Source organism: Zea mays, chromosome 7 (assembly GCF_902167145.1).
Source record: "Zea mays cultivar B73 chromosome 7, Zm-B73-REFERENCE-NAM-5.0, whole genome shotgun sequence".
Lineage (NCBI taxonomy): Eukaryota > Viridiplantae > Streptophyta > Magnoliopsida > Poales > Poaceae > Zea > Zea mays.
The window spans coordinates 133,179,767-133,193,507 of record NC_050102.1 but is presented as its reverse complement, the minus strand read 5'-3'; the positions used below and the strand labels follow the sequence as shown (position 1 = coordinate 133,193,507).

At 43.9% G+C, this 13,741-nt stretch overlaps 2 protein-coding genes across 3 annotated transcripts; one reads left to right on the top strand and one right to left on the bottom strand.

Annotated features, from left to right (window-relative positions):
• The first annotated feature begins 548 nt into the window (after positions 1-548).
• LOC100281592 (glucose-6-phosphate isomerase) lies at positions 549-5,518 on the top strand. 2 transcript variants are annotated; one of them, XM_008653198.4, is made up of 14 exons: positions 549-1,410; positions 2,038-2,151; positions 2,271-2,369; positions 2,459-2,542; positions 2,697-2,840; positions 2,916-2,981; positions 3,075-3,143; positions 3,225-3,332; positions 3,448-3,500; positions 3,577-3,715; positions 3,796-3,952; positions 4,037-4,115; positions 4,938-5,004; positions 5,088-5,518. In XM_008653198.4, exons 1-14 carry the CDS (start codon positions 877-879, stop codon positions 5,280-5,282), a joined length of 1,908 nt encoding a protein of 635 aa, XP_008651420.1. In that variant the 5' UTR covers positions 549-876; the 3' UTR covers positions 5,283-5,518. The 2 variants fall into 2 exon arrangements, with proteins under 2 accessions (XP_008651420.1, NP_001355255.1); NM_001368326.1 differs by having other exon boundaries at positions 738-1,410; positions 5,142-5,516.
• A 756-nt stretch (positions 5,519-6,274) lies between these two features.
• Positions 6,275-9,117, bottom strand: LOC100191205 (MADS box interactor-like). Its single transcript, NM_001136640.1, has 6 exons — positions 8,730-9,117; positions 7,477-7,567; positions 7,149-7,300; positions 7,006-7,033; positions 6,802-6,910; positions 6,275-6,677 (listed from the first exon to the last, which is right to left on the bottom strand). The coding sequence occupies exons 1-6, from the start codon at positions 9,006-9,008 to the stop codon at positions 6,596-6,598; spliced, it is 741 nt and encodes a 246-aa protein (NP_001130112.1). The 5' UTR covers positions 9,009-9,117; the 3' UTR covers positions 6,275-6,595.
• Positions 9,118-13,741: the final 4,624 nt, after the last annotated feature.

Here is a 13,741-nt window from a genome sequence, read left to right as displayed (position 1 = left end):
TTCTCTTCTGTTGCCCTTGTTATTCTGGTCCGTTTCGGTCAATGTAAACTGTAACATGCTCCCTGGTACAGAAAATCGGCAATTACGCTGCTCCACCAAGTGGAACGGCTGGTTTTCTTGTTCCAGCCCAGCTCTAGCGTACGGTTTGGTGTTTGATTCCTGAGATTGCAGAAAGTTCAGGTCAAACGAAAACGTTTTCTTCCGAGAGCCGTGAAGCATTAGGAATGGGGACGGCCTCCGTTAGCCCGCTAGATTATGAGTATATTTGGTTTAACTTTTTTTGACCAGTTTTTTTTTTTTTTTTGCTTTTTTTAAGAATCTGATTGTAGAGAGAATCTGCCTAGAGAATCTAAATATCATTAGAATTACGTGCGGAGGAAAATAAATGTGTCCATATGGCTTTAGATCTAGAAAGTGATGGATTCCTACTATTACAACAACTAAACCGATTATATGTTTATGTTAATTTTAAATGATTTTTATCCAAACGAATTTTATAGAAGTTGGCTCCTACAAAAACCTGAAACAAAAAGGGCTATACTCCAATCGGTCAATCATATGGGAACTGGTGGTTCCTTCCCCCGTGCGGCCGTGCCCCGTGGTGATAGCCTCTGGCAATCCCCAATCGAGTTGCCCCGTACTCGAGAGTGGCTGACGGGTGGGGCGCCCAGGTCACGCAGCTGACATGGCCATCTCTTCTCCTTCGTCTTCCTCCCCAAATAACACCAAGGCACCAAGCCCAGCGAGGCCACCAGCTGTCCAGCTCCACCTCGTCGACTCCTCCCCGCACAAGACAAAAAAACCCTCGCCTTGGAGGGTGGAGGCGCGTGAGCCCGACACCCAGAGCGAAAAAAGCAAGGGGTCTGACCGCCGGCGATGGCGTCCATCTCCGGAGCGGCGGCGGCGCCATCTTCCGCTGCGTGCCGGCTGCGGCTGCGTAGGCACATCCTGCTGCGGCCCTCGCACCTCCGCCTCCGCGCGCCCCACTCCATCGCCGACCTCTCCCGCTCCTCCAGCTCCTCTAGTTCCGCCCCGACCCGGGCCCAGCCGCTGGGCTCCAGGCCGGAGAACGGCGGCGGCGTCCGCGCGGTGGAGAAGGACCCGATCAAGCTGTGGGAGCGCTACGTCGAGTGGCTCTACCAGCACAAGGAGCTCGGCCTCTTCGTCGACGTCAGCCGGATGGGGTTCACGGAGGACTTCCTGCGCCAGATGGAGCCGCGGATGCAGCGGGCCTTCGCCGCCATGCGGGAGCTCGAGAAGGGCGCCATCGCCAACCCGGACGAGGCTCGCATGGTGGGCCACTACTGGCTCCGCGACCCGGCCCTCGCGCCCAACTCCTTCCTCCGCAGCAAGATCGAGACCACGCTCGACAGGATCCTCGCCTTCTCCCAAGATGTCGTCTCTGGCAAGGTCGCCGCAACATTTTCCATTTTTCTATTTGCTTACATACCTGCAATTGCTTCTGCTGCAGATTTCGAATTGCATGGCATGCTTGGTATGCTGTGCTACTCCATTTTTAGCTCCATCAATTAGAAAACTCATTTTTCGTCTTGATTCGGCGACTGGAGGGAGTGTCGAGCCAGTCAGGGAAATAGTGCCAGTTTTACATATATATGTGTGTATGACTGAATCAAAGCACCTGGAACAATTTAGGGGGCGAGATTTTGAAAGAACCGATTGCAAGTGTTTCTTTGTTTTTGTATATCAGTATACATATGGTGTCCTCAAGCCCTGTGTTACAAATGTTGCGATATGCCATCACGAGAGAGCTTAGAGCAGGCCTGTGCATAATCTCCCCCCACTGTACTGAAGATTTGGAATTGTAGGAAACTAGAATAGGTTCAATGTTTTTGATGTATTGTATTGCTTGAGCCTCATGTCCTGTTTATATAGGAGTGCACCATTTAGGGGGCAAGTACTCCAACAGGCATGGTAGGTACATTGTGCAACCGATAGATGCTATGTATCTTATTGAGACTTTTGGCACTTTCCTTTTTGTGCTGATGTATTATAACAAGGGATTTCGTGTAAATGCAGATTCAATCCCCATCTGGTCGTTTCACTTCAATTCTCTCTATAGGAATTGGAGGGTCAGCTTTGGGCCCTCAATTTGTTGCTGAGGCACTTGCACCTGATAACCCTCCACTGAAGGTATGCCCCTAAGTCAGAATCCTAGCAATGCACAAAAAATGCATTTGTCTAGCTTTTGTGTTTAATGTCTTGTCAGTTCTAAGATATAACCCTAAACCCGTATTATGCTTAATTTCTAGATAAGATTTATTGACAACACCGATCCTGCTGGGATTGATCATCAAATTGCTCAACTAGGACCTGAACTGGCAACTACTCTTGTAATTGTCATTTCTAAGGTACATAAAGATCCCAAACTTGCTTATTTTGTCGACATCCTCTCAGCTGCACCATGAACTTGTTTATCATTTTGTTCATTTTTGCATAGAGCGGAGGCACACCTGAAACCCGCAATGGTCTACTAGAAGTACAGAAAGCCTTCAGAGATGCAGGGCTGCAATTCTCGAAACAGGTTTGACCTCAGGTTCTTGTTTGTTTTGTATAATTCTGTCACAAGTGGTTCATGGGCAATCAGTTTCTGTTACTTGGTTCATGCACTGTTTCCACGTCCTTTATATATGACTGTGTGGACAATTCGTTTTTTGAGAGTACGTTCTGCTTTGCAGGGTGTTGCAATTACTCAAGAAAATTCTCTGTTGGATAACACTGCTAGAATAGAGGGATGGTTAGCTCGGTTTCCTATGTTTGATTGGGTTGGTGGTAGGACTTCAGAAATGTCAGCTGTGGGTTTACTTCCAGCTGCATTGCAGGTCAATGCTTTCCCATTTTTCCTTTATGTTGATTTCATTCACACGCTTTCAAATTAACGCGTGAGGGGTTGTCAGGGTATTGATATCAAGGAAATGCTAGCTGGTGCAGCTTTAATGGATGAGGAAACCCGGAACACTGTGGTATGGCATTATTAAGAACATGGACAACTTAAAATGATGGTATGATTATCGATTGAGAATGTGTCATGTCAAACATGTTTATCTTTTTAACAGGTTAAAGAAAATCCAGCAGCATTGCTTGCATTATGTTGGTATTGGGCATCAGAAGGGATAGGCAATAAGGTTTACAGCATCATTGTTTGTAGCATTTTCTATTGATGAATGTTGTTCTTACTTACTGTTTTGTATTTTTATCTCATTCAGGATATGGTTGTACTTCCTTACAAGGATAGTTTGTTGCTTTTGAGTAGATATTTGCAACAACTTGTCATGGAATCTCTTGGGAAAGAATTTGATCTGGATGGCAACCGGGTAAAAGCCTTTTATATTCTAGTCAATTTACTGTACCTGATGTTTTAGAACTACTAGGTTTCAGGGTTTATATTCATGAATGTTCTTTGTTTAACACAGAAATTTTCAATGTCAGGTAAATCAAGGGCTATCTGTATATGGAAACAAAGGAAGCACTGACCAGCACGCGTAAGTGTGTGCTAGTTTTTCTGCAGTACTTATTGTAGTTTAATTGCAGAGTCTAATGAATTATTTCTGATCACAGTTACATTCAGCAGCTGAGAGAAGGTGTACACAACTTCTTTGTTACTTTTATCGAGGTCTTGCGTGACAGGCCTGCTGGTCATGATTGGGAGCTTGAACCTGGAGTCACATGTGGTGACTATTTGTTTGGGATGTTGCAGGTCAACCTTGAACTTTAAAGAGATAAAATTATGTTGATTTGTCTGTGATACAGATAACAGAAGTATACGATATTTTACAGGGAACACGTTCTGCTCTTTATGCAAATGACCGTGAATCTATCTCTGTTACTGTGCAAGAGGTAACTCCTAGAGCTGTTGGAGCACTGGTTGCACTTTATGAACGTGCTGTGGGGCTTTATGCTTCTTTGGTAAATATCAATGCCTATCATCAACCTGGTATGTTTCTCGTGACGAAGTAATGTAGCCTTATAATTAAGCTATTTGTTGTATGCATTTATGTGTGGGCTATGTGATTTACAGGTGTTGAGGCTGGGAAAAAGGCAGCAGGAGAAGTGTTGGCCCTTCAGAAAAGGGTGCTGACTGTATTAAATGAGGCAACGTATGGAACTTCTTATTTACGTTTTGTTTCTCTGTGAAGTGATTGTTATGCATATTATTTTTGGGGGCATTTTTTAGTTATGATGCTTGGAAAATGTATTTCTTTGTATCACTAGGTGGGTGTTTGCTTTTAGGAATGGTGTGATCCATCATCTCTCACTTTTTTGTTTGGTTTATGGAGTGGAATAGGTTCATCCGCCTGACCGCCCCCACCTTATCCGTTGGAAACTAATAATTAGTACAAACATGAGGACTTTAGGAGGGATGTACACATGGGGTGGTTCCTCAAAATAAACACTCAAAGTGCACTCCCATCCTCACAGCTGTGACAATCTTCTTTGAGACTCTAAGAAGGCATTTTAGATGTTTGAATTGGTATAGGTTTGAAAAGTTTTCCTAGCCGAAAATTACAATTGGCAGCTTAATGGCAGTTATCATGTGGGCATGGGGCTGCAAAATTCTTACAAAGAAACATGTGGATTGTAGTAAAGTATAACTCAACCTTTCCTTACTCATGAAACAGTTTTTTATCGTTTCCTAATTCTAATTTCTGTACATGAGTTAAACTCAAATAATCTGCACAAGAGAGGACACAAAATGTGTGTATGAACTATGAAAAGAAGTCCTTTTTCTTTCTTTCTTGAACACGTTGGAGAGCTGCATGTATTTTCATATTATAAGAAAGAAAAAGGGCAAGAACCATTACAACACACCCACACACACTTGATTTACATAACTGCATTTTGCTCCCCAATTGGTTATCATTAATGTTATGTTGGAGTTACTGGATTCCTTGTTGATTCATATACTTGTTGTCTCCCAGCTGCAAGGACCCTTGTGAGCCATTGACTATAGATGAAATTGCAGATCGCTGCCATTGCCCTGAAGATGTAAGTTTCACCTTTGTGCTCCATTTGTTTGTTCTGCCCACGTGTGCCTCCCAGTTATTGGCATCCCTGTTTTCCATCTACAGAAACACAACGCTTTTCCCCCCTCTATAACACATGCCCAACGTTTGCTTCCTCAGATTGAGATGATCTACAAAATAGTCCAGCACATGGCTGCTAACGACAGAGCAATCATAGCAGAAGGCAGCTGTGGCTCTCCTCGCAGCGTTAAGGTGTACCTCGGTGAATGCAATGTAGACGAAGACTTGCAGGCCGCGTAGGTTCCGAGCCTGGATCCGTGTAAAATTGTTGGAATAAATCAGGCGCAACAAGATAGCGATGCAATGCATGGGTGTTGGCGGATCCTGCTGTGCAGTTTGTTTCTTGTTTGGTGTTTCTTGCACGCGAATACGCGATTGCCGCAACGACGTATTTTAGAATTTGAATTTTTTTGGAACCCTTGAAAATACAAAATAAAGAAGATAAGGTGGTGTCCGTCGTATTTTTTGCTTTTTAACTACGCTCTTTCTGGTTTAAATTCAGAAAATAGAACTTATCTTGGTGCCATCATTATTGACGTGAAGCTTACACGTGTCTGTGCCAATATAAATGACATCGATATCTGGCGTCTACGAGTTGGGAGGTTGGTGCCGTGATCATTGATGCCGAAACAGCCGCTTGAAAAGCAATAAAAAAGGAAGCAGGAGCTACTTGCCGCACCGCGCGCACCGTCGCCGAAACGAACCGCAAGTACGCCAAGTTAGCTTTGGCGGCTAGCGAGGCAGGCACAACTATACTACTGCGGCCACGATGCAGGATGACCTGTCCAGACTCCGATCGACGTCATACATGCTACACGCTGTACCCCATTCTTCCTTTTACCAGATTTTGCTGTGATCCGTACTGCTTTGTTTATGTGAACAATATAAGACGACGTGGACGTGAATGTCTCATGTTCAGCTACTGTAGGATTGTACGTGCCGAGGTAAAGTTATATTTCCTGAATTCAAACCAGAAATGGTGTAAATGTAAAAATCTTTCACAAAAAGAATCCAAAAGCAAAAAAAAAATACGGTGGTGTCCGCATCTCCTCATGTACCATTGCGTTCGCTTCAAGCCTCCAAAGCATCACACATCTTACATCCGTATATCCTTGTCAATCTAAAGATCCGCATCCCTCAAAAAAATGTGCAAGTAGCTGATATGTACATCGAGCAGGTCAATATCAAGGATTTTAGTTTTGTTTGATACGGAAAATAGTACAAAGTAATAATTTCAGGTGACCAAAATAAAATTCTGGCACGGAAGCAAGTTTGTTCAATGCAAGGCAACATTTACAGTTGTGCAATACCAACGCTGCTTTGGACTAGAGGCGCTGCTAAATGCTAATATTTGTTCATTTTTGAACTAAACCGCGACAAATAAAAAAAATGAAGAGAATACGTAATTAGCAGTCGAACTCGACTGCGAAATCTTGATGTCGCTGGCAAACAGGACAGATTTAAGCAAATGGATTCCGACTTTATGCTACCTTTTTATTAGCTGAAGAACGGAAAAGCAGACGCAAGCAGTTCTAACATACCCTACACAATATTCAAAGGAACTTGGATATCACACGGCAGGAAGTCCGAAATGCTGTACTTGCGACCGTAAGCAATGCTCGATTATTGTAGAACCTGCACCATAGGGTATTAAAATAGTTAGCGTAACTGTACAGATATTGGAGAGCCTGTTACTTTCTGAGAAGCATTATGCTTCAAGAAAATATTATTGTCCAAGGTTAGCGCAATAATAGCTTACCCAACAGCAGTGGCGCCCCATGAAGTAACATTATAAATGAGTTTAGTTCCATCCCAAGCCTTTCTGATTTTACTTTTCTTCTTTTCAGCTGAAAACATCTTCCTAAGTGCTGGAATATGAACAACAAAAAAGTTTAATATCAGAATACCTAATAAAAAACTTATTTCACAGTTTGACTTGATTAAAGGGAAGAAAAAAGGTAACCTTTCTGAAGTTGATCAGGAGGCAGGTCCTACACAAACATGGAATTCACACATTAAATATATAAAAGCACCTCCCATACAACATGCAGAGACATGAACTCCTCGGTCACCATGATGATCCCATCAAGTGAAGAAAATAGCTACCTTGGTTCTTTTAAGTGATAACAGGCATGCAGCCATAAAGGAAGTGATCCCATCAACCACATCTTCCTGTTTAACAAGAACATATCCATCATCTGAGTCACCATCTTCCCACAAATCCGACTTTATTATATCCCATGATGTATCAGGTTCAACTGTGCCAAAAAACAAAGAAGTTTTCAAAGCACAGTTGTTACTGTTTCAAGAAAAATAGAGTAAAAGGAAAATATACGAGTTCATATCCACTACAAAGGTAAATTGAGCCGCTCATTCTTTATCATCTCTCATGTACTTTTTATAGTAGTAATACATCCATCCAGCAGAGGCTTACCTGCACAATTCTGATCTACTGACTTCTGAATACCATTGAGCTTTTGAAGGAACTCGAGTGATCCAACCTTAGATTTAAGAAGGTCACACATCTGCTAGGTAAAAGCAAGTTATTTTAATTGTAGATCAGCTTCAGAACACAACAAACCATGTGGAAAATTATGTCTCTACTTTGTCACTCCAAAGGTTTCTATAAGGGCCATGACCATGAGGTCGTTCAGCCCACGTTCCAGATAGGAAGCTAGAGATACATATTAGGGATACTCTGCAGTCTGCAGACATGACTTCGCCTAAACTAACAACATACTGTTTTTGCAACATCTTGAAAAGATTTATTTACAACAATCAGGAACGTTCAAATATCTGATTCTGTGCCACTATTTCCGGACCCGGCACTGACTACTCGCTCCATTTTAAATTGTAAGTTGTTCTGTTTTCTCTACAAACCTTACTATTGCGATTCGTCTAAACATATATTTATATCTAGATACATATCTATAAAAAACAACAGAAGACTTAGAATTTGAAACAAAGTGAGTGCTAATAACATCACAACTGAATGGTAAATCTGCATCAAACTGGCAGTAATGCAAGTACACATAATGTTTCCTTTTCTCCTAAAATAATCAAAGGTGGACAAGAGCTCCCAACAAGGCAGTGACGACTGACGACAGATACCTTTTTAGTCTCACCACGGCACAGAAACAGTGATTAGAAGTAATTTCGAACTACGCATACACCTCAGGTCCCCAGATATTTAGCAAGTCTTTAGTTTTAGAGTGCGTTTGGCAGATCTCCACAGCTCCGTTCCCAACAAGAATCACTTTTATAGAGTCAATCGGTAAAAATCTGTACTCATCTATGGTAGGACTCCATGGTAGAAGTGGAGTGAATCTATTCTTTATTTTGTACTAGAAAGTGAGAATCAAAAAACATGTTTCCCACCCTACTCAACCTACTCCCTCCACTCTGGAATCACTTTATATCTTATTTGTCAAACGGTTTTAGTCAATAGATTTACTTAGAGAATCAGCTTTTGAAGCTAGAGAATCATGGAGTAGAGCTAACGAGCCCTTAGATTTTAGTTAGATTTTAGTGGCCAAACTTAAATTGTAGCTAATTCAGTTGAATTACGCAATTTACCAATTCAGTTACGCCTGTTGGAACTTATACTTAGGAAATCCAAATCCTGGTTCCTGGGACCCTCAACATCCCCAGAAGAGCTCGTGAGGGATCAAGCCGCCTCCTGCTCACCTGCGTCGTCTCGTAATCGGAGTCACTCGCAACCGACGACGTCGCCATGCCATCTCCATCGACACCAACATCGTCCTTGCGGTCCTCGGCCTCCGGCGAGGCTGCTGCGGTCTCCTCCGAGAGAGAGATGGCGAGATCAGCGTCGGCATCGCGCAGCATCTCAACAGCCCGCTGGACCTGCTCCAACAACTCCTCCAGCGCCCGCTTCGGCACCCTCCTTACCTCCGGCGACAACCGGCGCGCCACAGCCGGCGAGGAGGAGGTTGGTGAGGGCTCCATCGCGGGGACCGGATCCTGTATCCGGCGACGATGGCTACGCCGGATTGGAGAGGGACACGGAATCCCGCGGCCTACACGGAGAGGATGATTGGTTTGTTTGGGTTATCGTGGCGTAATAATAGCGTTGGGTTGCTCACATAAGCAACTAAGTGGGCCCCGTGTCATGGGTCCTACCTGTCGGTTGAGGCTGATATTTGACACGGGCACACGGGACACGGCTTAAGGTTACGGTGTTGGTTGTGACGAAGTTTAGATGGGCCGTCGCCCAACTAAGCAACCAGACTGAGGGAGGCCGTTCTGGGTTTCTGAAGCAGGCTTCATGGGCCAACAGCGCCAAACTGCGAATAGTATGGAATCCAAAACAAACTCATACCAAACTAAGTGCAACATAAAGTTTAACGAACACAGTCGGCTAGCCTGGACATTCCATCATCCGCACAAACCGAACCAGCCCAAAATGTTGCATCTTTTCCACCCACGCGCTACGTTAAACCTGTGGCTGCTATGGTTGGATCTTGGATGTGTTTGAAACAGTTCCTCAACTTCGTTTCGCTCTAAACGCTCTAGTTTCACTAAATTTGAATTTACAAAGACAGTGGACCTGGAGGACCGATTCACCATTTTAGTGGAGCTTAGGGCTGCTACACTAGAGGCTCTTCTGTATGTTCTCATGATGTCTGGTAAAAAATAACCATCAATATCATTAAGGATAGTAATAGACTCTAAATTTTACACTATAAAATTTAAGGATCAGTTTGAGGTCGGGCTCTATATCTATTCATTTTTAAACTAAAATTAGTTAAAGTCTCAAATAAATTATGAAAAAATAGTTGGATCATGATCCATTACCATCTCTAACTATCATAAATTATATTTTTCATCGTATTGATTCATTTTGTTTCCTTTTTATCTTTCCCATTCTCAAATACAAGGAGGTTGCTGACCATCTCTTTTCCTCCCGACGGTGCCAATAGGAACCCCCTCCACCCTCGGTTCAGGGGAGTCGTCCATGGCCAGACCTATTAGATTTGATCCTCCTCAACCTCTCCCACCTCCTTCTTCATCCATGTCCATACGGAAAATGGTATCTAGTGTTGGGCTATCGTGATAACTTTGGGCTATGACCATTAGCCATCTTCACCTCTTCTTCCCAGCGTGTAAGTGCAATTAACCTTTTTGAGGTTTTTGTGATCAAATGACAAAACAAATAATGATTCTAATAAGTGTGCTTCAAGTGTGTACTCAATTATCACCAGACCCAAAGGAGTACAATAGACAATGATGAGTGAAAAATGAAGCATATAACATAGTGGAATCACACAACCCTTCAATGACGTTCTATTTGATTCTCGTGGTTCCAAGCAATCAAAAAATTATATTGTATATTTTTTGAGTCATAGAAATCGCCATAATACTTAGAGGAATCCACGAAGGTAATGATGTTTGCATTATGCTAAAAAAAAAATCTCTACTTCAAAACTGATTTTCGAAACTTGGTATTTGGAGTGTGAAGTGTGATGTTCGACCTCCCCATAGTTCACTGGACTGAGATGCTCTCTGGTGCAAAGCGACTGAACTGGTTCAACCAGTTTTGGCTAGGAACCTCTCTAGTAAACAGTGGTTGAACCGTCCCTAGGGGCGGTTCAACTAGTTTTGGCTAGGAAACTCTCTGGTAGAAATAGGTTGAACCGGTCCCTAGGTGTGGTTCAACCATGTTTTTGGCTGGTTGAGGTGGCGGTCAAACCGGTTGTTCAACCGAGTTTCTCTCTAGTAGAAATCGATTTAACTGGCCTTCTATAACTGGCCTTCTATACGGTTCAACCACATTTTATGCAGAACTTCACCATCGGTCTGCTTTTGGAGAGCCCCATATATACAACCTCTCCTCTTTCGCTCTCCACACTTACCCATGCTATTTACTGCAGACCTGAAACAAGACAAGAGCATTAACTCCCCTCTCTCACATTCACACCCCAACTCTCTTCCTCTCAAATCGATTTGAGGAATCCTTGGTGTGAAGTTGAGTTCATCGGTCTCATGCTGTGATTTCACTCTCCCTCTTCCTCTCTTTCTCTTACTTGAGTTTTTTTTGCAAACATCGAGTTGGGTAGATTTGTTTATCCTAGAATCTTGTGTTCCTAGACAGTTCGAAGTCGCTTGAGATTCTCCAAATTTGTGGACGGCCTCAAGAAGTTTGTATTACCCGCTCTTTGAGTAGATTTGAGTAAGTGATTGCATCTTGACCTTTGTGGTCAGCAAAGCAAGGATTAGGATTGGAAAAGATCCATCCCTTTGTGGGCTCCTCAACCGGATAGTGCACATTTGTGGTGTGACCGAACCTTGGGATAAATCTTGTGTTCTTGTGCTCTTGCTTTGGTTATTGTTCATATCTCATACTGTTTGAAGCAAAGATTCAAGTGTAACTCTATGTGTGTAGATCTTGTGGAGTTTCTCTACTCATATTTACTATCTTTCCAGCTCGATAATCTCAAGAATAGATTCCATTCAAGTATCTCTCATTAAGTAGTTGAACCGGTTCAGAGTGGTTCAACCGCCCCTAATAGTAGTTGAACCAGCCTACACCGGTTGAACGGGTAATCTCACTTTATTTTAGAGTTTTGTTGAAATTTTTTAGGTGTAGTCTATTCACCCCCTCTCTAGGCTACTTTCATAGTGGCACGACCAACAATGAGCCTCCTTTATATAGCCGCTAGGGACGCTAGATGTTGGAATCTAGTACCACAACCTGTTGGAATTATGTACATTGTATATAGGCCTAAGTGACACACTCAGGGCTTGTTTGGTGACAAGGGGATTGAGAGGGATTAGAACTCAAAGACACCAAATACCTTCCAAGAAATTAACAAATTCTAGATGTGTTCTTTTGATCGACCTTGCAACCGGCATCATGGAGCCCTTAGGATACCATAAATCAAGGTGAGAGGTGTGTACTAAATATCAAAGAATTCTTTTCTTGATAAGTTCTCAACATCTAGTTAACATCTAACATGTCTCCTAAAAAATCTAAAATTTCTAGGAGGATTTGGAGCTCCAACAAACAACTATACCTATGCATAATGATCTGACTATCTGAGCATGGTAGAGAAGGGAGTGTCAAACTTGAGGGAATGAACAAATAATATGGAAATGAAAAAGAAACCATGAAATGAGATGTCACTATGAAATGAGATGGTCCATTTGAAATAGACGGGCGGAAAGGCAAGAGAGTTTGGTTTTGAACATGTCATGTTCCATTGATGGTGGCAACAACATATCTATTTATATAGAAATATAAATATCACAATATTCAATTATTAATATTAAATAAGCTATCATAGCCATATCCATATCAATGTATTTTTAATAAGATGTATGCGTATGTCTGATACATATAGTATCTATATCTAGGCAACATAGGTACCAAAGTGTTGGTACTCGCTTTTCCAAGCAAGAGGATCCAATGGGGAAGTGGAGAGAGTGTTTGCAAAGTTCAACGGGGAATGGCAACAGCTCTGTTAATCTGCCCCCTCAAGGGTACTGTACGAGGGTATTTATAGGTACCCGAGTGCCTACTGTCCTCAGGCAAGGACGTCTATGCCCTCGGAAACCCAGAGTATCCTCAGAATATTCCCCTAAAGGGAGGTTACAGGCCGTCATTACAGAAAAGGCTATTACAGATGAGGCCCGTAACACGTTTATCCCTGTGGGGCCCGTTACAGTGGGCCGAATCCCACTTGGGCTTCCGGACCTAATGATCACGTGAGGCTTGCAGACATCGTCGGAGTCTTGCCTTCGTCTTGCAATGGAGACATAGCGAAGGGCAGTCGCAGAGCCTAGTCCCGAAGTCCTCATCGGACCGGCGTCCTTGGCGTCGTTGGTGAAGCGAGGCGACGGAGGCATCGACCGAAGGGTAGCGTCTTCGCCTTTGCCCCAACATTTGCCCTCCGAGGGACCAGTTCGACTGAGTCATCTGGTGTCGAAGACGTCGCTAGATGGTGGAGACGCTGCCCTCGCTCGAAGTGGTCCCACGGGGGTTTTTGAGGTGACCTTTGATGGATGTGGCACTATTGGACTGCGTGTTTCCCGAAGCGCCGCGCCCTATGTATAAAAAGGGCGGTGCGGCTTGGGCTGTCGCTTACCTTTGCGTGCGCCAGAAAACCCTAACTTTTCGAAACCGCTCGCCCGCTCGCCTGCCCTCCTTGTTCCTCTGCATCGGAGATCTGGCCCACGTCAAGCAAACCGCACGCCGCCGCCGACGGTACATAGTAATGTCGTCTTCTTCCTCATCTGCTGCGAATGCGCCGTCGGCCGATTCGTCGTCCGAGGACACCCTGAGCGATCTGGCGGTGATGGAGTTACAACCAGGTCACACGGTGGAGTTTGGCATGTCTAGGATTTCCTCGGTTCGCGTGTAGGACATGCAGCAGTTGGGGTATTTTGGTAACGGTGTTGGGCGCGTCCCGGGGGCGGAAGAGATTCCTGAGCCGGAGGGCGAGTTAGTTGTGTTCGAGGCGTTCTTCATCGCCGGCCTTCGCCTACCTGCGCATCGTCTCGTGGTGGAGGTCTTGCAGAGGTTCGACGTCCAAGTCCACTAGTTGACACCTAACGCCGTGGTGGCCCTGGCAAAGTATGTCTGAGCGGTGACTTCGTACGGTGGTCAGCCCTCCGTAGAGGTCTTCGCCAAGAACTATTGTCTGCACTGGCAAAAGAGAAAAATTGGAAATAAGATTGCA

What these genes read in the sequence shown, in the direction of transcription:
- LOC100281592 (XM_008653198.4), top strand. Translation starts at nt 877, where the DNA reads ATGGCGTCCATCTCCGGAGCGGCGGCGGCGCCATCTTCCGCTGCGTGC. An exon ending in GGAAGCACTGACCAGCACGC is followed by an intron (nt 3,501 to 3,576) that starts GTAAGTGTGTGC and finishes TTCTGATCACAG; the next exon opens with TTACATTCAGCAGCTGAGAG. An exon ending in ATTTGTTTGGGATGTTGCAG is followed by an intron (nt 3,716 to 3,795) that starts GTCAACCTTGAA and finishes GATATTTTACAG; the next exon opens with GGAACACGTTCTGCTCTTTA.
- LOC100191205 (NM_001136640.1), bottom strand. Translation starts at nt 9,008, where the DNA reads ATGGAGCCCTCACCAACCTCCTCCTCGCCGGCTGTGGCGCGCCGGTTG. An exon ending in TATCACTTAAAAGAACCAAG is followed by an intron (nt 7,034 to 7,148) that starts GTAGCTATTTTC and finishes ATGTTTGTGTAG; the next exon opens with GACCTGCCTCCTGATCAACT. An exon ending in TGGGGCGCCACTGCTGTTGG is followed by an intron (nt 6,678 to 6,801) that starts GTAAGCTATTAT and finishes CCTATGGTGCAG; the next exon opens with GTTCTACAATAATCGAGCAT.